Source organism: Fusarium falciforme, chromosome 10 (genome assembly GCF_026873545.1).
Source record: "Fusarium falciforme chromosome 10, complete sequence".
NCBI classification, from domain to species: domain Eukaryota; kingdom Fungi; phylum Ascomycota; class Sordariomycetes; order Hypocreales; family Nectriaceae; genus Fusarium; species Fusarium falciforme.
In genome coordinates this window covers 2424268-2446520 of record NC_070553.1, presented here as the reverse complement: position 1 = coordinate 2446520, position 22253 = coordinate 2424268, and the positions used below count along the sequence as shown (strand labels likewise).

The window sequence follows — 22253 nt, the reverse complement described above, 5'->3', positions numbered from 1 at the left end:
GCTTTTAGGTATAATATATTTTATCTTAATTTTAATTAATTTATATAAGGTATAACTAAATAAATAACTTTATTATTCTTAAAGATAAGAATATAAAATGAATTTTAATATAATATACATAAAATAGAGATATTTTATAATTAATATATATAATAAAAGGATTAACGCAATTTATTTATAATATTAATAAGTAATTAAAATTATAACTTTTTAACTGCTTTTAGTCTAACTAAAAACTCTAAGTTATAAAGCCCTTAACTTTAGTCTAATTAAAATCCTTAATTAAAAAATATAGTGATTTTAGTTAGATTAAGACTAAAATATTACTAATTTTCTTAGTTATAACAAATCTTAATTAATTAATTAGTGAATCAATCACTGACTAAATCATAACCCTGCTTATAGATAATATTGTATAAAATTAAGTAATACTTTTAAGTTTATAAGGGATTTATAAAAAATTAACAATAATTAAAAAATAAAATTGAAATATTTATAAATCTATATATATTCTTATTAAAAATATACAATGATTTAATACTTAAAAGATATACTAGTAATATACGAAATATTTAATATCCTTCCTAATATATTTAAAAGTATATATTTTATACTTTTTATTTTTAAATACATTACAATATATTCTTAACGCTATTATAAAATTTCTTTAATATAATTATATAAAAAATATATAATAATAGTATTTTAATTATAATAATAATATAATAGGATTAAGTAATAAAAGAAACTAAAGTTAAAAATAGAAAAAAAAGTATATAAATACTTAACAAAAAAGCCTTATTACAATAACAAGAAACTAGAAGATATAATAATAAATAACTATATATTAATTATTATAAATTATTATTATAATTATAATAAAGGCTTATATAGGTTTTAAAGGAATTATAAGAAAGATAATATAGAATTATTAATAGGCTATATTATATAGAAGGAAACATATTAAGGCGATTAAAAAAAAGAAGTACTTAGATTTTAAATTATATACCTAAAAAAAATATATAAACTTAACTAGATAATAGAGCTTAGAGAGTAACCTCTCTAGAGAAGAGGCAATTATAAAGTTATTTAACGCTAACTAATTATTACTAAAGGCATAGCAATAACCCGCCGCGGTTATATAACCTAGCAGGCCCTATTACCTAGTTTAGTAAAGATATCTATAATAACTTAATAAGTTAAACTATTTATAGTAGTATAAAAATAACTTCTATCTTTACTTTTACGTTAACGATACCTAAAAGGCCTAGGTTTTTATAAAGGTCTTAATAGGCTTAAGTTACTATAATATATATATATGTAATTATTAATAGATTTATTATTATATTACAGCTAGCTTTATTTATAAGAAATAAGTTATATTTTAATAAATTAAAGAGGTTAAAATAGAACTTATATATATTATAAGTTCTCTGTTTAATTTTAATTTTTTAATTACCTTATTAATTTTTAATTTTAAAAACATATTAAGTATAATTTTATTATCTTTTTAAAAAGTTTAATTAAAACACTAATAATTACTATTATTATTCTTTAACTTTATATTACTTAAAATAAGGATTAAAGTATTATAGTTAATATCTTAGTAATTTTAATAATAAAGCCTTTATTTTTAAAGATAAAGGTCTTAATAGGCTTAAATTAATAAGTTTTATTTATATAATTATTAATAGCTTTAATAAGACACTAAAGCTAGCTCTATTAATAATAAATAGCTTATATCTTAAGCAATTAAAGAGGTTAAAATCTCCTTTATATAATAGCTCTCCCCTCTAATACTAGCCTTTTAATTACCCTTATAATTCTTCATTACTTAAAGAGATTAAAATCACTTTTATTATTTTTCTAAGAGGATATTTAAGTATAATTAATTATAATTATAATTAATAATAATTATAATTAATAAATAATATATTAATAATTATAAGAATTACTTTTTATAAAGATTATTAACTCAATAATTAAAATAATATAATTAATACTTATTAATATATATTTTAATATAATTAAGATAATCTTAATAAAGAAATTTATAAGCTTTATAAGAATATAAGAAATACTTATAATAAGCTATAAGAAATGATATTAAGTAAATATTTTTAAAGTATTATATTAAATAAAAGCCTAAATAATTTTAAAATATAACAAATTTTTAATTTTTAATTATAATATTTTTTTATTTTATTTATTTTATATTTCATAATAATATAAATAAGAAAAATTAATATTATTAAAGAAAAGCTTTTTTATTAAAGGCTCTTAAAAAAAAAGCTAAAAGAAAAATAAGTTTTTATTAATAAAAGAAATTAATTCCTTACGGATTAAAAGTATAACTAATTTATAATATAATTTATAACCTTTATTATAAATATTAATACTTTTTATTATATTAAATAAAAAAATGAAAAAAAGCCTTATTATAGATAATTTAAATTTAGCTATATAGCTATAGGTATAATTATATTAGGAAATATAAGGTATTAATATTATATGTTTTAGAGGGATTATTTCTTAGAGTTAGTATTAGAGTTTCAACCTAAAAAGAGTTAACCCTAAGGCTTAGCGCTAGACGTAGAGGTTAATAAAAGTCTATAGGTTTAATTAATTAAACTTATTTAATTAAATATATAATATATATATCTTAGTTTATATATAAATAATAATACTTTTACTAGAAAATTTAATAATAAGTAAGGATTAATATAAATAGCATAGATTAGCCTAAGATAAAGCTTTTAAGATAAACCTTTATATTTAAAGTATTATACCTAGTATTAAATAATCTAAGTATAATAAAGTATATTATACTATAGGTTTATTAATATATATTTCTTATAATACAAATTTCTTAATATAAGTATTAAAGAGGTATTCAAAGCTACGCAAAGTATTAAAGCTCTAGCCTTAAGGCCCTATATAATTTATAGAATTTCCCTTTTATATAATAATATTATTTTAAAGATACTTTATTAAATACTAAGTTATAAGAGTACCTAATATAAATTATTAATATATAATAGAAGATATTTTACAATTTCTTTATATATATAAGTATATTATTTATTTCTAAGACTTAAGACTAATAGTAATAATAATAATAAAAAAAACCTATGTAAGATTCCTATTACCCTATAAAAGTAATACTAAAGAATAATTTTTAAAAATATAAATAATATAAAGCTAAAAAAGCTATTAGTTATAATTTTCTTATATAATATATATTTATAAGTTATGTTACTTTTTTATTAATAGCCTGCCTTAATATAAAATAATTAGTTTAATATTATTAATATTATTACATTAATATTACTAATTACTAAGCCTAAAAAGTATAAACTTATATCTAGTATATATAACTATAATTATATATATATTGATAAGAATTTAGTTAAGTATTATCTTTAGTATAAATAAGCTTATAAAGTTTAATTAAAACCTAAGTCTTTAATATTATTTGGTTATTAATTAAGTATTTTAAATTATAATTAAACTTTATAACTATAGCCTTAGGTAAAAAATAACTTAATAATCTAAGGATAATATATTAGTAATTATTATTTATATAAATATTATTAATATTAAAGAAACTAAAAGGGCTTATAAGTATTTAATATAAGGCTGATTAAAAATATCTTTTCTAAAAAAGAAATACATAAATTATAATTATTTTCAAAGTAAAGTATTTAATTCTTTTATAAATTATTAAAAAGTTATTTTTATAGGCTATTTGTTATCTTCCTAAGATATTAATTATTTAGAGCTAATAACTTTATAAGGCCTAGTAATATAAATAAAAACTATCTTTTAATATAATAATTAATAGATAATTTAATTTATTAAGATTAAGTTTATTTAATTATATATATAGAGAGGTAAAGCTAGAAAGTTATATTTTAACTCAAGGCAATAAATTAATAAGTTATAATATAAGGTATATATTAATACTTGATTTTTTTAGCTAGAATATTAAATTATTTATATTTGCTATTTATCAGTATTAAACCGCTAAGTATTATAGTTATTAATCCTTATCTCTTACTACTTATTTATCCTTAAAAGGGTATCCCTCTTTTAGTATCTATTAATATTATTACTTACTTAGTTATATCGCCCACTTTCTAATAAGTTAAAGATTTTTAGTCTTATCTCTATAATGTAATCGTATATAAATATATATTTATTACCGCGAAGCTTGCGAACTTCCTCGCCAAAGTCATCTTGGTCGTATTAGAAGGCATGCCGATAGGCATTGGCCGCGCTGCTTTGATCGCTTGGTTGAAGGTCTCTGCGGAAAGCCATCGCGATCGTTGATGTGTTGTTGATCAGTTGACTGGTCGTGGATTGGTTGACTGGTTGGTTGACTGGTTGGTTGTGGTGGTTGTTGGTTGTGGTTGAACCTCCTCTCACGAGGATAACGGAAGCGTGATCCTTTAAGATTTTGACTTCTTCGAGTGGTCGAGAATTGCAAGGGCATCGGAAGGTTGGCGTTGGAGGGGAGAGCTGCTACGTGAAGGGGTTAGATTTTAACCTCTTCAGTTGGTCAAGATGCAAGCTATTCATTATGAACAGAGCTGGCTTCAGCGCGTCATTGAAGCTATTAATAATTGCGTGGATAAACCTTATTGATTTGAGCCCATTAAGACCTCTAGCTTTAGGTATAAAGCCTTTATTATTAAAATTACTGAGATATTAATTATGATACTTTGATCCCTATTTTAGGTAGCATAAAGTTAAATAATAATATATTTATTACCCAAGGTAAGAAATTTAAAAAATAAAAGGATTAATATTAAATATACCCCCTTAAATAAGCTTATTATTAATTCCTTAATAGAGGTAATTTTAAGACTAAATTATTACTACTTTATATTTTACTTAACTTAAAATATATTATAAAGTTATTATTAAATATAAATTACTTAGTAAAAATAAGGCCTTAATATTATGTACTTTATTAATTAAGCCTCTTAAATAAAAGCCTTAATAATAAAGTAAATAATAAAATTATAAAGTAATTTACTTAATAATATTATTTAATAAGTTATATAATACTTAGTAAAATTAATAATTAGAGTAAGGCTTAAAAACATTTTTATAAGTTAATAAAAAGTATATTATATAAAATATATAAAATATAATTTAAGGTAATTTTAATAAAGTTATAAAATTAATTGTATTACTAATAGAAAAGGGCTTAATTGAAATACTTAAAAGTAATTATATTATAAGTAAAAACTAAGATATATCTTTTTTATTAATAATATTAAACACTTATAATATACTTTATAAGCGAGGATCTTATATAAGTAAATAATTTAAAATCCCTTAATTTATATTAAATTTTACTTAGTTTATTAAGTTTTAATTCGGAAATATATTATAAAGCATTTATAAGGCTGAAATACTATTTATAATTTAAGTCCTTTAAAGTAATATAAAATTAAGTCTTATATATTATAATAGTATATATAATTACTTAAAAGACCTTTATTCTCTCTAAGTAAGATATTATTAAAATATTATATAAGTAATTAGGGTTAATAAATAAATGTTTAAATATATTATTTTAAATTTAGGTTTATAAGGATATTATTAAATTTATATAATATAAAATAAATAATTAATTATTTGTTAATAATAATATATTAGTTTTTAACATAAATAAGATTTTTATATATTAAAATTACTATTAAAATTACTAATATATATATATTTATATAAGCTAAGATATATATATTAAATATTTAATTAAATAAATTTAATTATTTAAACCTTTATATTTTTACTTATTTTTAACTTTAATATTAAGCCTTAGTATTAATTCTTTCTATATTTATAAAACTCTAATACTAACTCTAAAAATCAATCTCTCTAAAACCTATAATATTAATAATATTTATTTCTTAATATAACTATACTTATAGCTATATAGCTAGATCTTAGTTAATTATAAGGCTTTTTTAATGTTTTTATTTAGTATTATATAAAGTCTTAATATTTAATATAAATCTTATAAGCTATATCTTATATTAATTATATTTTATATTAAAAAAATAATCTATTTTTTTATTAATAAAAAAGTTTTTTAATTTAGGTCTTTTTTAAAGAGTTATTAATAAAAAAAAAATTTTAATAAAATTAAATTTATTATATCTATTATAAGTAAAAAAAAAAAAAACTAAATAAAAAACATAAAACATTATAATTAAAAATTATAAGTCTAATTAAGATTAAATCACAAAGTAATATATTTATCTTAATACTTTAAAGGTTTTTATTTAATATTATTACTTATAGCTTATTATAAGTATTTTTTAGGCCCTTATAAAGCTTATAAACCTTCTTAATAAGGGTATCTTAGTTATATTAAAAGGTATATTAATAAATATTAGTTATATTATTTTAAATATTTAAATAAAAGTCTTTATAACAAGTTATTATAATCCTATTAATATATTATATTATTAATTAGCTAATTATAGATTATTTTATTAATTAGTTATAACGGTTATTATTAGTTTTAATTAAATCTCCTTTTATATAAATAATTAAAGTAATTTTAATCTCTTTAAGTAATTAAGAATTATAAGGGTAATTAAAAGGTTAATATTAAAGGATTTCTTTAATTAATTAAGATATAAGCTATTTGGTATAAGTAGGGATAATTTTAGTATATTATTAAAGCTATTAATAATTATATAGGTAAACCTTATGAATTTAAGCCTGTTAAGACCTTAGGCTTTAGGCATTAAGCTTTTAATATTAAAATTATTAAGATATTAATTATAATACTTTAATCCTTATTTTAAGTAATATAAAGTTATAAAATAATAATAAATATTATATTATAATTTTAACTATTTTAAAATATTTAAAAAGTAATCTAACCTTATAATTAGGGTTATAATTTAGTTGGTAATTAATTCACTAACTAAATAACTAAGCTCAGTTATAACTAAAAAGTAACTAATTTTTTAGTCTTAGTCTAATTAATTAACTTTAAAATTTTAACTAAAGCAAATTAATCTAATTAATTTAAAATACCTTTTTAACTAGGACTTTTTAGTCTAACTAAAAGTAACTAAAAAGTTATAGTTTTAGTTACTTAGTTATATAATAAATAAATAACCTTAATTTTTAGTTATATCAATAAGTTATATACTATCTCTATTTTATGTATAGTATAATAAAATTTACCTTATATTTTTATTTTATTAGGGTTATTATACTAATTTTCAAAATAGGTATTTTTAAGAAGTTTATTTAGAGCTCTTTAAGAGTAATAAAGTAATTTAATTAATTATGCCTTATATATATTAGTTAAAAATTAGGTAAAATATAAAATAACTAAAGGTTAATATATAAATATTTATAATAATTTTTATATTATATAATATTCTCTTAATAGCCTTTTATAGCTATTTTGAGTAATTTTACTTAATCTATTAGTAACTGAAAACTTAACTTTTTAGTCTAATTAAAAAGTCTTAGTCTTAGTCTTAGTCTAACTAAGACTAAAATAGACTAATTAAATTATATAGCTAACTAAGATTAAAGTAATTTAATTATAGCCTTAATTAAGACTAAATAACTAAAGTTAGCCCTTGACTAAGACTAAAGTACCTAAATTATAACCCTGCTTATAATATACTTAAGGGTAAATTAAGGTAACTTAATTAAAGAAATATAATTTTATATATAATTAAGCTATTATATTTAATACCTTTTAATATAATAATTAATACTGAATAAGCTCTATAGATACTTCTATACTTAATACTTTACTTTAATAACCCTTTTTTTATTATAATACTAAAAATAGCTTACTTTTTATTTAACATTATTATAAGTAATATTTATTAAATATATTAATTATAAGATATATTTTCTTACTTACTAATATCAACATATTGGTCTATTAAGGCTATTAAACCTAAAGGGGCTCTTAGTAATCTCTAGGCCCTTATTAGACTACTAGAGGGTTAAGTTAGTTATTAATAAATAAGAGGTAATTAAAAATAACTAAGTATTTAATAATAATACTAAGAAATACTTTATTAAGGTATAAAAAAAAAAGCTTAAGGGCTTAGTAATATACATTAATTATAATAAATTATAAGCTTAAGATAAAATATTTCTTAGTTAATTATAATAAAAAGAAATATAATTATAAAAACTTCTTTATTACTTAAAGTAGATCTAAATAATAAGCTAATAAATAAGAAAAAAGGCTTATAAGCTCCTTAATAAATAAGCTATAAGATAGGAATAAAGTAGAGTTAAGGGTTAATAAAAAATTTATTACTATAATCTTAAATAAAGTTTTAAGATATAAAGATAATAAATATAATATATAAATATAATAAGTAATTTAATTAAATTACTAAGGTTATTTTAAGATATAAAAATATAAGTATATTTATATTTTTTATATTTTTTATATTAACTTTATAAAAGTAATATTTATTATATTTTAAGCATTAAAATATAATATAAAATATTATTTTTTTATATCTCTCTTACTTATAAAAAGGTATTTTTATATTAATTATATATCTTATAAAAAAATCCTATAAGTTAGCTTTTTTTTTTTTTATAATGTTATTAAGTATTAATATTTTAAGACCTGCTTATAAAGGGTAATATTAGTCTTATTTTATAAATAAAAAAGTATTATATTAAATATATTTTTTATAAGTCTTATTTACTATTTTTTTAAAATATATTATTAATTTTATTTTTAATTATTATTTAATTAATCTTAGGTTATTTTTATTATTAATAATATCTCTTTACTAAAGTATTTTAATAATATTATAAAATAATAAGCCTTAATAGCTAGATTAAGGTAAAATCATAGGCTAAAGATAGGTCTCTAAGATATATAAGACTTTAATTTACCAAGCCTTTTATACTAGCATAGCTATAAAGCTTTTAGGAGGTCTCTATATATATAATAACTAGCTAGGGTTACCCTAATTAGTTAGTAGATTTAATAGCTACTTTATATCCTTATAAATATATAATTATATCTTTTTTATTTCTTTAATACTATTATTATATTACTTTATACTACCTAAAATAGGGATTAAAGTATTTTAATTAATATCTTAGTAGTTTTAATAATAAAAGCTCTATATCTAAAGCTAGAGGTCTTAATAGGCTTAAATTAATAAGGTTTATTTATATAATTATTAATAGCTTTAATAATGCGCTAAAGCTAGCTCTATTTATAATAAACAACTTATATCTTAACTAACTAAAGAGGTTAAAATCTAACCCCTTTATATAGTAGCTTTTCCCTCTAATATTAACCTTCTAATCGCAATTCTCGACTACTTAAAGAGGTTAAAATCGCTTCTATTATCCTTATAAGAGGAGGTTTAACTATAATTAATAATAACTACTATAACTAACTAATTAACTAATTAATAACTAGTTAACTAGTTAATAATACATTAAGGAGATTATAATAGCTACTTTCCGCAGAGACCTTTAACTAAATAATTAAAGTAATATAGCTAATACCTATTAGTATACCTTTTAATATAACTAAGATAACCTTACCGAGAAGGTCTATAAGCTTTATAAGGGCATAAAAAGTATATATAATAAGCTATAAGTAATAATATTAAATAATAGCCTTAAGAGTATTAAGATAAGTATATAATATAATAAACTAATATTAATTAAACTTATAATCTTTAGTTATAATATCTTTTTTTTACTTAGTCTTTTTTTACCTAGTTATAATACTAATAAAAGGTTTAATTTTATTAAAAAAGAGCTTTTTTTATTAAGGGCTCTTAAAAAAGAGCTAAAAAAAGGGAAAGATCTTATTAGCGAAGATGCTAAATTCCTTAAGGACTTATAAGATAATAAGCAACACAGGGCATAGGTTATAATACTTGTAATAACTATAAAGACCTTCTATATTACTAAATAAGAGGATTAAAGAAGTCTTATAGCTAGCTAGGATCTAGCCATATAGCTATAGGCGTAACTATATTGGGAAATAGGGGTTATCGGCGTCATAGGTTTCAGAGGGATTAGTTCTCGGAGTCGGCGTCGGAGTTTAAACCTAAAAAGAGTCGGCGCTAGGGCTTAGCGCCGGACTAAAACTCAGCGGCAGATAAAAGTCTATAGGTTTAATTAATTAAACCTATCTAGTTAAATATATAATACGTATATCTTAGCTTATGTAAATATGTAAATAATAGTAATTTTAATAGTAATTTTAATAATAATCTTTAATACTATAGTAATTATATTTTTATTAATTTTAATTTTAATTATTTATTTATTTATTTTATTTTTCTTATTAATATTTTCTAAAAAAAATTTTTTATAAGCCTTAGGAAATAATTATAACTTTTACCTCTTATTATATTATTAGTATAGCTATATATATTTTAATTATAATTTATAAATATTATATTTATTTTTTATAAATCTTAGTAATAGTTTTTTTTAATTTTTTAAATTATAATATTATATAAAGAATTATAATATTATATATAAAAAAGATAATATTATATAAAAAAAGTAATTTAATAATTATACTATAAAGGTATTATATCTTTATAAGGTTTTTAGCTTATATATTCTTTATATATTTATATATTACTTATATTATAATTATATTTTAATATCTAAGTTTTTTTATATATTTTTATTAATATAGTTTCTTATTTATAATAATCCTAAGAAATCTTATTAATTATACTAGCTTAATTACCTTACTTATAAAATATATTTATTATATTTTATTTATATTACAATATATTATATACTTATATATAATTATATAATTAATAATAATTATTATAATAATTTTAATAATAATTAAGTTTTATATCATATATTAAAATTTTTTATAATACTAATTAAAAAATTTAAAAAAGTTATATAATTAAGTAATATTTAGCTATATAGCTTTAATATAATTATATTAAAATATATATTTTATTTATATTATTAACTTTAAAATAAACTTAAATTTAATATAAAAATTTAATAAATTTAAAAAATACTTCTATTAAGAGTTAATATTAAGAGTTAATATTATACATAGTAATAAATAAATATTTATTAATTTTACTAATTTAATTTATTTAAATAAATATATAATATATATTTTTTAATTTATATAAATATTAAAGGATTAGTAGTTTTAATATCTTTTATAGTAAATAATTAAACTTATACCTTAAAAGTAGTCTAATAATAAAGCCTAGATCAGGTTAGCTACCTAAGCCCCATACGGAAGGGTAGGTAAAAACCTATTACCTCCCACTATAGTCATAGCATTAGAAAAGATACGTATCTATCACCTCTGCTTCCATATCTCTATAACGGGGCGGCCACCTTGTCAACAACCCACCCACTATCAACTGCGCCGAAGATCGCCCAGCCGGTTTGGCAGCTCAGACAGCTCCAAGAGCTATCGCCCTCTAACTTTCCCTCGTTCTCCTCTCACGAATCTCTTCAGATCGACAACGCGAGCCATTGAACACCCGCCTTTTTTACAAATCTTGCGTCTCCTTATTGTGCACAACTGTCACGATGGACTACGAGACGGCAAAGGAGCAATGGGGCGAGGTAGAAGATCGCGATGGTGTCCGGTTGAGTTGGAATACCTTTCCCAGCTCTCGAATGGTAGGGTTCAATGAGTGCCTCACTTTTTGCCAACTAACTCCTTTCACAGGAAGCTTCAAGGCTCGTTGTTCCGATCGGCGCACTCTACACTCCCTTGAAGGAGAAGCCCGATACTCCTCTCCTCCACTTTGAGCCTGTCACCTGCAAACAGCCTTGTCGCTCGGTGTTGAACCCCTTCTGGTGAGTCTTGTGCGGTACCACACTCTCTTGCTTCCTCTCGCTGACAGCTTCTAACAGCCAAGTCGATGTGCGCGCCAGAGTTTGGATCTGTCCTTTTTGTCTATCGCGAAACCAGCTTCCTCCCCACTACAAAGACATCACCGCCAACGCTATCCCTCCCGAGCTACACCCCGCGAACACAACCATCGAATACCGCCTCTCGCGGCCTGCCCCGGCACCTCCGATCTTCCTATATGTGGTGGACATGTGCCAGGAGGCAGACAGCCTCGCCTCCCTGAAAGAGTCTTTGGTCATGAGCTTGAGCTTGTTACCTGAGAACTCGCTCGTTGGCCTCATCACATACGGCACCATGGTACGTAATGGGCTTTCCCATCTTCGAGCCCCAACTTTAACAGTGATGTAGGCTCATGTGCACGAAATTGGCTATGAAGAATGCGCCAAATCTTACGTGTTCCGAGGCAGCAAGGAATACACTGCAAAGCAGGTGCAAGAGATGCTTGGACTCTCAACGTCTGGTCTCCGGCCCGGCATGCAGCCCCAACCTGGCCGGCCCTTCCCTGCTGGGCCGGCATCTCGATTCCTCTTGCCTGTCCAGCAGGCTGAATTTCAGCTGACAAAGGCGCTGGAGTCTCTCCAGAAAGACCCCTGGCCTGTTGCCAACGATCGACGCAACCTTCGATGCACCGGTGTTGCCCTCAGTGTCGCTGTGGGCCTCATGGAGTCGTCATTCCAAAATGCTGGTGGCCGCATCATGCTTTTTGCCGGCGGACCTGCGACCGAAGGTCCTGGTATGGTTGTCGGACCCGAACTGAGAGAGCCCATCCGATCGCACCATGATATTGACCGAGACAACGTCAAGTACTACAAGAAAGCCTTGAAGGTAAGGTTAAAGGACCCAGTTGTCGTGTTTAGTCCATAACTCACCATAATGCCATAGTTCTATGACAACTTGGCCAAACGAACAGCTCACAACGGGCATATCATCGACATTTTTGCGGGCTGCCTTGATCAGGTCGGCCTGCTGGAAATGAAGGGGCTGTGCAACTCAACAGGTGGTCATATGATTCTTACTGACAGCTTCACTTCTTCCATGTTCAAGCAATCCTTCGTGAGGATCTTTGAAAAGGATGGCGATGACAACCTATTGATGGGATTCAACGCTGTGCTTGAAGTGCTGACCACCAAGGAACTGAAGGTCACTGGCTTGATCGGACATGCTGTTTCTCTCAACAAGAAGTCCATATCCGTCGGCGAAACAGAATGCGGAATCGGCAACACCTGCTCCTGGAAGATGTGTGGCATTGACCCGAAGTCGAGCTACGGAATCTACTTTGAAATCGCTGGCCAGGGTCCTGCAACACATCAACAGGCGCCACAGAACGGCATGATGCAATTCCTTACATACTACCAACACTCCTCTGGCCAGTTCCATCTTCGTGTCACCACGATTTCAAGGCCCTTGAGCAGTCCCGCCGGCGACCCCGCCATTGCTCAGTCATTCGACCAAGAAGCTGCCGCAGTTCTCATGTCGCGGATCGCCGTCTTCAAGGCTGAAGTCGATGATGGCCCGGACGTACTGCGCTGGGTTGATAGAATGTTGATTCGGCTCTGTTCGAGGTTTGCCGACTACCGCAAAGATGACCCATCCTCCTTCCGACTGGAGAAGAACTTCACTCTGTACCCGCAGTTCATGTTCCACCTCCGTCGAAGCCAGTTCCTCCAGGTGTTCAACAACTCGCCAGACGAAACAGCTTTCTACCGTCATGTGCTGAACCATGAGGATGTGAGCAACTCTCTCGTCATGATCCAGCCTACTCTAGACTCGTACACATTTGACCAGGATGGTGGTCAACCTGTGCTGCTGGACTCGGCCTCTATTCAGCCAACCCATATCCTTCTCCTCGACACCTTCTTCCACATTCTGATCTTTCATGGAGAGACAATTGCAGAGTGGAGGAAAGCCGGATACCAGGATCAGGAAGGCTACGAGAACTTTGCTGGTCTCCTAGAACAGCCCAAAGAAGACGCTCGTGTAAGTCAATCCCTCACATGCACATCGAACATGCTGCTTACTCCTTGAAGGATCTCATCACAGACCGATTCCCCCTTCCGCGATTCATCGTCTGCGATGCTGGGGGATCTCAGGCTCGTTTCCTCCTATCCAAGCTCAACCCATCGACTACCCACACAACCGGTCCCTATGGCGGTGTTGGGGCTACAACTGCACAAACCATCTTCACTGATGACGTATCTTTGCAGACCTTTATGGACCACCTAATGAAGTACGGCGTTACACTAGCTCCCGTTTCAATTATTCACTTTTCGCTGACAATACATTTAGGCTTGCTGTTAGCGGAACCAACTAAGATGGTCCACATGCTCAAACATGAGAGTTATACCTCCGTGCATGAGCATGACGGCTCACATTGTGTCATCGGGAGAACTAATAAATGTTATCACTGGCACTGAGAACGAAGATGATATCCACCTTATAGACTGGCGCGGTGATAATGGTGGACGCGATAGTTGAGAAAGAGTTTATCCACCCGTGAGACGCGGGCTTTAGATTAGCATGATCGGAGTACAAGTCTCAGAAACCAAAAGCAGCAACTCAGCGTAAGAAGTCGCAAACGTGGGGAAAATGTGAATGCCTTTGAATATCCCGACGGTCTCGGGATTCCCTCAACCAAAAAAATTCAGTCATGATAAAGCCCTTGATAGGTGGTAATTAACCTGAAAGGTTGGGTAGGTGAAGGCGTTGGATGACTAAGCTACCTCCTCGGCTCCAGCTCAGTTAGGGCACGCTTGTGGGGCACACCGCTTCGCTTCATTTTTTTTTTCCTCTTCCCATTTTTCAGTTCAACACCTTCTTCAACCACTTCCCAACCTTTCTTCACTCTCCTTTCCCGGCACGCAAACCACGAGCCTCTGCCGACCTTAACGACGCCGCAATGCGTTGGTTCTCCCTCCTTTCTGGTCAAGATGTCCAGACCTGCTAACACTGAGAAAAGCTCCCAAGTTCGATCCCAACGAGGTCAAGGTCATGTACGTTTGGCACCAATGTCCAAATATCTCAAGATTTTTTGGCTAACGTACCTCAGCCACCTCCGCGCCACTGGCGGTGAGGTCGGTGCCTCCTCTGCTCTCGCTCCCAAGATTGGTCCTCTGGGTCTCTCTCCCAAGAAGGTCGGAGAAGACATTGCTAAGGCCACCGGTGACTGGGTATGTCTCTCGATTGCCTACCGAAAGACTCGGACTAACATTTCACCCCAGAAAGGCTTGCGCGTGACTGTCAAGCTCACCATCCAGAACCGTCAGGCTGCGGTGTCCGTCGTTCCCACTGCTTCTTCCCTCATCATCAAGGCTCTGAAGGAGCCTCCCCGTGATCGCAAGAAGGAGAAGAACATCAAGCACAACAAGTCCGTCAGCCTCGACGAGATCGTCGAGATTGCCCGTACCATGCGCTACAAGTCCTTCGCCAAGGAGCTCAAGGGCACTGTCAAGGAGATTCTGGGTACTGCCTACAGTGTTGGCTGCCAGGTTGACGGCAAGCCTCCTCAGACTATCATTGAGGGTATCGACAGTGGTGACATTGAGAGTAAGTCAACAAGGCATCCTGCTAGTGCGCATGCTAACAAATACACAGTCCCCGAGGAGTAAATGTTGGTCATTTGACAAAAAATAATCGAATGCCTCCCCCAAAAAAGAATTGAAGACAATCACGATACCCAACCACCCTCCCGTGAAGTGACCATGCGACCGATGTGAACCAAATCCTTGACTCACTCTGAAATCTACCAATATGCACTATGGTTTATTTCTATTTTTGTGCAAGGAAGAATAAGCGATGTTATCGACGGCCCCTTACTCACCGCGACATCTAGGCTATCAGCCTCCATGGATGCAGCGGTCCATCATCAAGGCCACACTCCCTTATCCCACGTAAACTATTTTGGACAGTTGTCCCCTGAGCCAAGCAAATGTTTCCCACCATCATGGTGTAGGTCTGCCACTCCGTGCCGGAGACTGCCCTTGCGCCGACCTGTTGTCAGGTTTCTCCTGCTTCTCCTGCTTCTCCATAAGCAAGACCCAAGATAGCATCAATTCACTACAGTTCACGAAACATGCTACAGGTATCGAACGCCGTGCACGTTCCGCTCTATGCCTTGATAGTGTTTCAACCGTGTGTTGCCCACAAACCTGCCATCGATCAGAGCATGCCTCTCACGTGTACATGGGGCTGACGGGATTGTACCTATGCGTTTCGTGATCGCCCGAACGTCCCAGTTGCTCATGTCCAATGACTTGAGTATGCTGTGGCTCCGAACGACGGAGAGTGCGGGTTGCTGATCAAAGAGGTGCCTTGCCGACCTGCATCATCTTTAAGGCGCCAAGGATCGATAAGTCCATACCGTTCAATGAAAGGAGATTCTCAGTGAAGCCAATCCAAGAAAATTGCCATCAGCAGCCGAACCCTTTGCCCACATATCATGTAATCTGGCGTCGTCAGTTAGTGGCCACAAGCTGGGGTTTCTGGCTGGCACGGGGTAAGCAGAGACCTGGCCGTTCCTTGTTGGCATCACCCTAGCCCACTCCAGCACAGCATCCCATTGGGGGAGTGCTGTGGGCGGTGCACTCTTGTGTGGCATTAAGGCCGGGTATGTGCTCCTCGAGCTAAGTACCTCTGGTAGGCACTTTAGCCCAGCCGTCCTCCCGCCCCATTGTGGAGCGTCTGGGCCATTCCAAAGGTTCCTCCTACCTTCAACCTCCGCCGGCCACCTAACGACTGTCTCAATACCTACCTACATACCCCAACCAACGATTACCTTGTATCTACTGGCTTCGTGCCTCCTTCTCTTTACCTTGATCGCCCAACTCGCCTCTAACCGACCACGCGGCACACCAGAACACGCATACGACCCTGTCACCCATCCCCCACGAATCGATACCCATCATTGAGGCCATGGAAGCGAGCGCCCGATTCAACTGTGCGACCTGATTTCCCTCTGCTCGCGATCGCGGTACTGCCTGTCAGAGTCGCTGGCCCAAACACCTGACGCCGTCCCTGTTCCGCTGCAGGCGGAGGCCCTGGGGGCGCTCTGCTCGGCTCAAAGCACGACAGGCTTCGCGACATCATTTGGAGTTGTTGGTCCGGCGCTGGCGTCGCCCTCGCCCTTCAAGCCCGCCCAGATGCCCATCAGCAATCGGCTCAACGCTTCGATACCCAGCGGTTCAGCTAGCCATGCTCTTTGACCTGCAGGCCATGAATCAGCGCCGTCTACCAGTGTCTTTCGTACTGCTTTTCCAGCCCGTTTTGCTTGTTCGCCAATATACCCCGTTGTCATGTTGCCTCTCCTTCAAATGCCCCCTCATGCGGTGACGCCGCCGCCGTCGAATCTCGATACCTTCGCCGCGTTTTCGAACAACAATGCCGCCTCGCTCAACGACCATTACCCTCGAAACGTTACCTCCCCATACCAGCGAACATTCCCGATTCGCACATCCCAATCCCAGCGGCGTGCAACGGCATCTGCCGCTCCCCTCTACCCGTTACGGCCAGAGCACCACCTTCGCCGAAAGACTCCAAACGGTACCATCGATGCCGGCTATGACGGGTCGCCCTCCTTGTTCTCGCATGGCCCACCTCCCTCGAAACATTTGGTCCTACCTCGATCTGCGACTGCCACGGCATTCCCGCCGACAGGGCCTCTCATACATCAGCCCCATTATGCCGCCAGCATTGACCACCATCATCCCTCCTCCGCTGGACATATGGGACTCGGCGATGATATCCGACAAACTGGCTTGGGCTCTTCGCCTTGGCCCTTTCCAAACGGTACATCAGTGCATGATGGGCCCTTTCTTGGAGGTCACCAAGTATTCCCCTCAGCCGAGGGACACTATACACCACATGGCCAGCCTGATGCGCTTGGGATGTTTCCCAACGCATATCAACCCTTAATGAGGGCCCATGAATACAACGTCCGGGCTTTTTGTCCGCCCCCAGTGGTGATGAACGATTCATTACCATTTGGCCAAGTGCCCATACACACTCCATGGAGTTATCAAAACCACGCGCGAGCTGGCGTCCTTCCGCCAAGGCATGTCCAGCAGCATGACTTTGGAGCTGTTCCACAGCACCCCATGTCTTTGGTTCATCGGCCTTCTTTCACTCCGACCGCCGGCCTCGAGCCCCAGTACAATCCCGCTTTCAACCCAAGCCTGGCGATGCAAACCTATCCTCGGCCTGCAAGCTTCAGCAGCCCCCAAGGTTTCCGCGAAAAGGTGCTATCACAGGCTCACAAGTCGTATGTTGATCTCCTGTCTTACCTCCAAACTATCAGGAGACCTCATCCCACCAAGGGAACTTCGGGTCACAACACATCACCGAAACTTCTTGTATACCCGAAACCCCCAAAGCCCTCCTTAAAATTCTCTAATGCACCGGATGGAAAGGAAATCGCGGGGATGAGGCTTGCAACGGAAGGTGATCGCAGACAGGATTACCACGCTGGGAGGAACTCGGCGCCACAGCTTCAGGGGGCATTCGGCAACTATCCGTCCATGGGCAAAGCCACGCCCTTCGCAGGAGCAAAATCTTCGTTAGATATGCTCAGCAGTCTTTGTGAACAAAGTAGTTGGAACTGGATTGATGGAATCATGCTCGGGGGATGCCTGCACTATGGGCTCGAGCAATACGAGGAGGCATTAGAATGGTTCTCGAGGATTACGACCCTTGACTCGAGGTAAAACACTTCCCCGGGTGAACTGTCAAGTGGCTGTTCCTGGTGTCTGACGCATTCGCAGTCACGTCGAGGCAATTACAAACAAAGCCGCTACTCTATACTGCCTCAATCGACAAGATGAGGCTGAACAGCATTGGATCCGAGCTGTCAAGGTGCAACCCAGTTATCTGGAAGCCGTCGAGCACTTAGTCGGGCTTCTTTACAAGAAGCGCAGCAAGGAAGCTGTGGACATTATCGACTATGTGCAGCATGCTTTGAGAGTACCGTCATCTACACATTTACCGCACGCAAACAGCAGTGGGCCAGCAGCTACTCGCGACGGCTATCCTCGAACTGCCACGACTCGAGATTTCCAGATTACTGACTTGGAGCAGGCGCAACATCAGAAAGTTGGGCCTCACAGCGAAGTGATGAAGACCCACGGGTTTGGATCAAGCGGCTACGCCCTACCAGGCAAGGAGAATGGCCGGATCCTGGCTCTGATCCATGCCAAAGGAACCATGTTGTACAGTCTCAAAGAAGTCAACAGGGCATCAGCGGCCTTTGAAGAGGCAGTTTTAATCAGCCTCGGTCGCCGGATGAGCGGCATCCAAGACCTTGTCCGTCAAATCCAGACAGTTTTGTCACCAGCAGATGCCCGTTTGCTTTCAAATGGACAACCCCGTCACGCTTCACGGCCTCTGCTGTTACCCCCGGAACGAGCTCGGCATACCGCTCATCTTGTATTCGGTGGTACTGGCGAATTGCCCGGACTGCGATATGTTGCTGAGGGCTCAACAAAGAGGGCAGCTGTGCAAACCACCAGCAACTCGCTCCTGTCCCTAGCCAAGATCTTCCAAGATGCCCTCTCCAGCGGGCACGCTGCCCCGGACATCCTGCGGCGTCCTTCCGGTGTCGAAGACATCTTGGCCCTCTACTATCTTTCTCTGTCGCTCCAGGAAAGCCCCTCTACTGCGAACAATGTCGGCATTCTCCTGGCAGGTGTGCAGCAGGTCACCTCTCATCCTCCCGACGCAAGCATCGAAATGTTCCCCCAGCCAAACATTCCTGGCATCGTCCCGGGCAGTGGTCTGTCTCTGGCTCTGGCGTATTACCACTACGGCCTGCGTCTGGACCCAAAGCACGTTCATCTTCACACCAACCTCGGAAGCCTATTGAAAGATATTGGTCAACTGGATCTAGCCATTCAAATGTACGAGCAGGCAGTCTCATGCGATGGGACCTTTGATATCGCTCTGACGAATTTGGCCAACGCCGTCAAGGACAAGGGACGTATTAATGATGCAATTGCATACTACAAGCGCGCTGTGAGCTCCAACCCAGACTTTGCTGAAGCTGTCTGTGGTCTGTCCACCGCCTTGAACTCTGTTTGCGATTGGAGAGGCCGGGGCGGAGTCATGCTTCAGTCTGGAAAATATGATCGATGGCACGTCGACGACAAAGGTCTCCTCATTGATGCACGTTCTGCGGGACATGAGAGTGGTCTTACAGACCGCGTCGTCCGCATCATCGGTCGCCAACTCAGCGAGGCATCACATTGGGGGCGCGGTGTTCTCGGTGATAATATCATCACCACCATTGCAAAGCAATTACGGGATCTTGGCCTGACAGGGTCATTCCCACTCGAAGAAGCATTGAGGGAATGGAGCAAGAAGCCATGGGAGGGTTCACACATCGTTCGCCTTGTGGAGCGTGCGACTCGAGCAACGCAATGGAAATGGTACCGAGACCGCTATATATCTGACGCCGAAACAGCTTCCCGATACACACGGTTACGTCTGCCTAACAGCCTCACAGTACCGTCGGCACCAACCGTTCTACCATTCCACACTTTTACTTGCCCTCTCTCAGCGAAGGACATTCGAGCTATATCCCAGCGAAATGGAATTCGAATATCTTGCTCGACGCTGCGGTTGCCATGGCTGCCATCGACAGTTTATCCCCCGCCTCCTCCACCCAGCCCTTACTTGAACGTGGGTTATGTGTCGTCTGACTTCAACAATCATCCTTTGGCTCACCTGTAAGTCATAGATCATGAGGAAGTCAAAACGGTACAGGCTGCTAACAGAACCAAACTAACAGGATGCAATCTGTATTCGGGTTCCACAATCCTCGACGCGCACGTGCGTTCTGCTATGCCACAACAGCGAGTGATCGGTCTGTCCATCGACAGCAGATTGAGCGTGAGGCCCCTGTTTTCCGCGACGTCAGCAGCTGGCCGGCGGACAAGCTGGTAGAACAAATCGTCCGAGATGAAATCCATATTCTTGTCAACCTCAACGGCTATACAAGGGGGGCGCGCAACGAAATATTTGCTGCTCGTCCTGCCCCTGTTCAGATGTCCTTCATGGGCTTCGCCGGTACACTAGGAGCAGAATGGTGCGACTACATTTTAGCAGACAGCACCGCCATCCCGCCCGAGACGCTACGCCCCTGGCGCAACAACGTTGAAGTTGAAGACGTGTTTCGCGATGAGACAGAGGGTGACGGGGAAGGCTGGATGTACTCGGAGAACATCATCTTCTGCCGTGACACGTTTTTCTGCTGCGACCATGCTCAGTCCTGTGATGCGGGCGAACGCGAAGTTACATGGGAACAAGAACAGAGACGTCGTTGGAAGATGCGGAAAGAGCTTTTCCCCACCCTAGCTGATGATGCCATTATCATGGGAAATTTCAATCAGCTGTACAAGGTACGTGGAGAGGCGGCATTGGGAGGTTCCCGTCGACTAACCCTCGTCAGATTGAACCCACAACCTTCAGGTCATGGCTGCGAATCTTGGCACAAGTGCCAAAGGCGGTCCTATGGCTGCTTCGATTTCCGGAGCTTGGGGAGGCAAATCTACGACGTACGGCCAAGGCTTGGGCTGGCACAGAGGTCGCCAGTCGACTAATTTTCACTGATGTTGCACCCAAGAGCCAACATATATCACGAGCGCGTGTTTGCGACCTATTTCTTGACACGCCAGAATGCAATGCCCATACGACAGCCGCGGACGTTCTCTGGTCAAGCACACCTCTCCTCACCCTCCCAAGGTATCCGTACAAGATGTGCTCTCGGATGGCGGCATCTATTCTGAAAGGGGCGCTACCTAAATCAGAGGATGGGCGAAAGGCTGCAGCAGAGTTGATTGCTAGTAGCGAAGAGGAGTATGAACAGCGGGCGGTACAGCTTGCTGGTGGTCTCAGCTACACCATGTCGAGGAGCGGATATGGCCATGGCCATGGGCGTTTAGCTGAGATGCGCAAGTTGCTCTGGGATAGCAAGTGGCACTGCGGGCTCTTCGATACTCGGCGATGGGTTGATGATGTTGAGACCGCGTATGAGCAGGCATGGCAACGATGGGTCGCTGGCGAAGGCGGTGACATTCATCTGTGAGCGAGGAGCAAGCAGAGTGGTTCATGTCAACCCGTCAAGGCGAGAAACAGAACCGGTTTGGGATTCAATGATTGAATGACGAGACAGGACGTCCAACGTGTAGACGAGATGGATCGGTAAGCCACCACATGGTGGAGAGGGCTGGTTTGGACCGGAGTCTGGCGTGTCTATTCACTATTTCTAAGATATATTGGTGACCTTGAGAGAGGGGCGAGTTCCTGATCGGATCGGGAGTGGTTTCTTTTTCTCTTCTTTTAGAGGTGGACGGGA

General features: G+C 35.2%; 3 protein-coding genes across 3 annotated transcripts; all 3 read left to right on the top strand.

Annotated features, from left to right (window-relative positions):
• Positions 1-11586: 11586 nt before the first annotated feature.
• On the top strand, positions 11587-14225 carry NCS54_01264900 (Protein transport protein SEC23; the record flags this gene model as incomplete). The annotated part of the gene is made up of 7 exons (XM_053157876.1): positions 11587-11679; positions 11729-11859; positions 11917-12211; positions 12263-12739; positions 12797-13891; positions 13942-14141; positions 14201-14225. The coding sequence occupies 7 exons, from the start codon at positions 11587-11589 to the stop codon at positions 14223-14225; spliced, it is 2316 nt and encodes a 771-aa protein (XP_053013851.1).
• Positions 14226-14717: 492 nt separating this feature from the next.
• On the top strand, positions 14718-15519 carry NCS54_01264800 (60S ribosomal protein L12; the record flags this gene model as incomplete). The annotated part of the gene is made up of 5 exons (XM_053157875.1): positions 14718-14814; positions 14871-14904; positions 14961-15081; positions 15133-15457; positions 15506-15519. Exons 1-5 carry the CDS (start codon positions 14811-14813, stop codon positions 15517-15519), a joined length of 498 nt encoding a protein of 165 aa, XP_053013850.1. The 5' UTR covers positions 14718-14810.
• A 1683-nt stretch (positions 15520-17202) lies between these two features.
• NCS54_01264700 (Hypothetical protein) lies at positions 17203-21983 on the top strand (the record flags this gene model as incomplete). The annotated part of the gene is made up of 4 exons (XM_053157874.1): positions 17203-18605; positions 18667-20625; positions 20688-21297; positions 21348-21983. The coding sequence occupies 4 exons, from the start codon at positions 17203-17205 to the stop codon at positions 21981-21983; spliced, it is 4608 nt and encodes a 1535-aa protein (XP_053013849.1).
• Between the last annotated feature and the right edge of the window lie 270 nt (positions 21984-22253).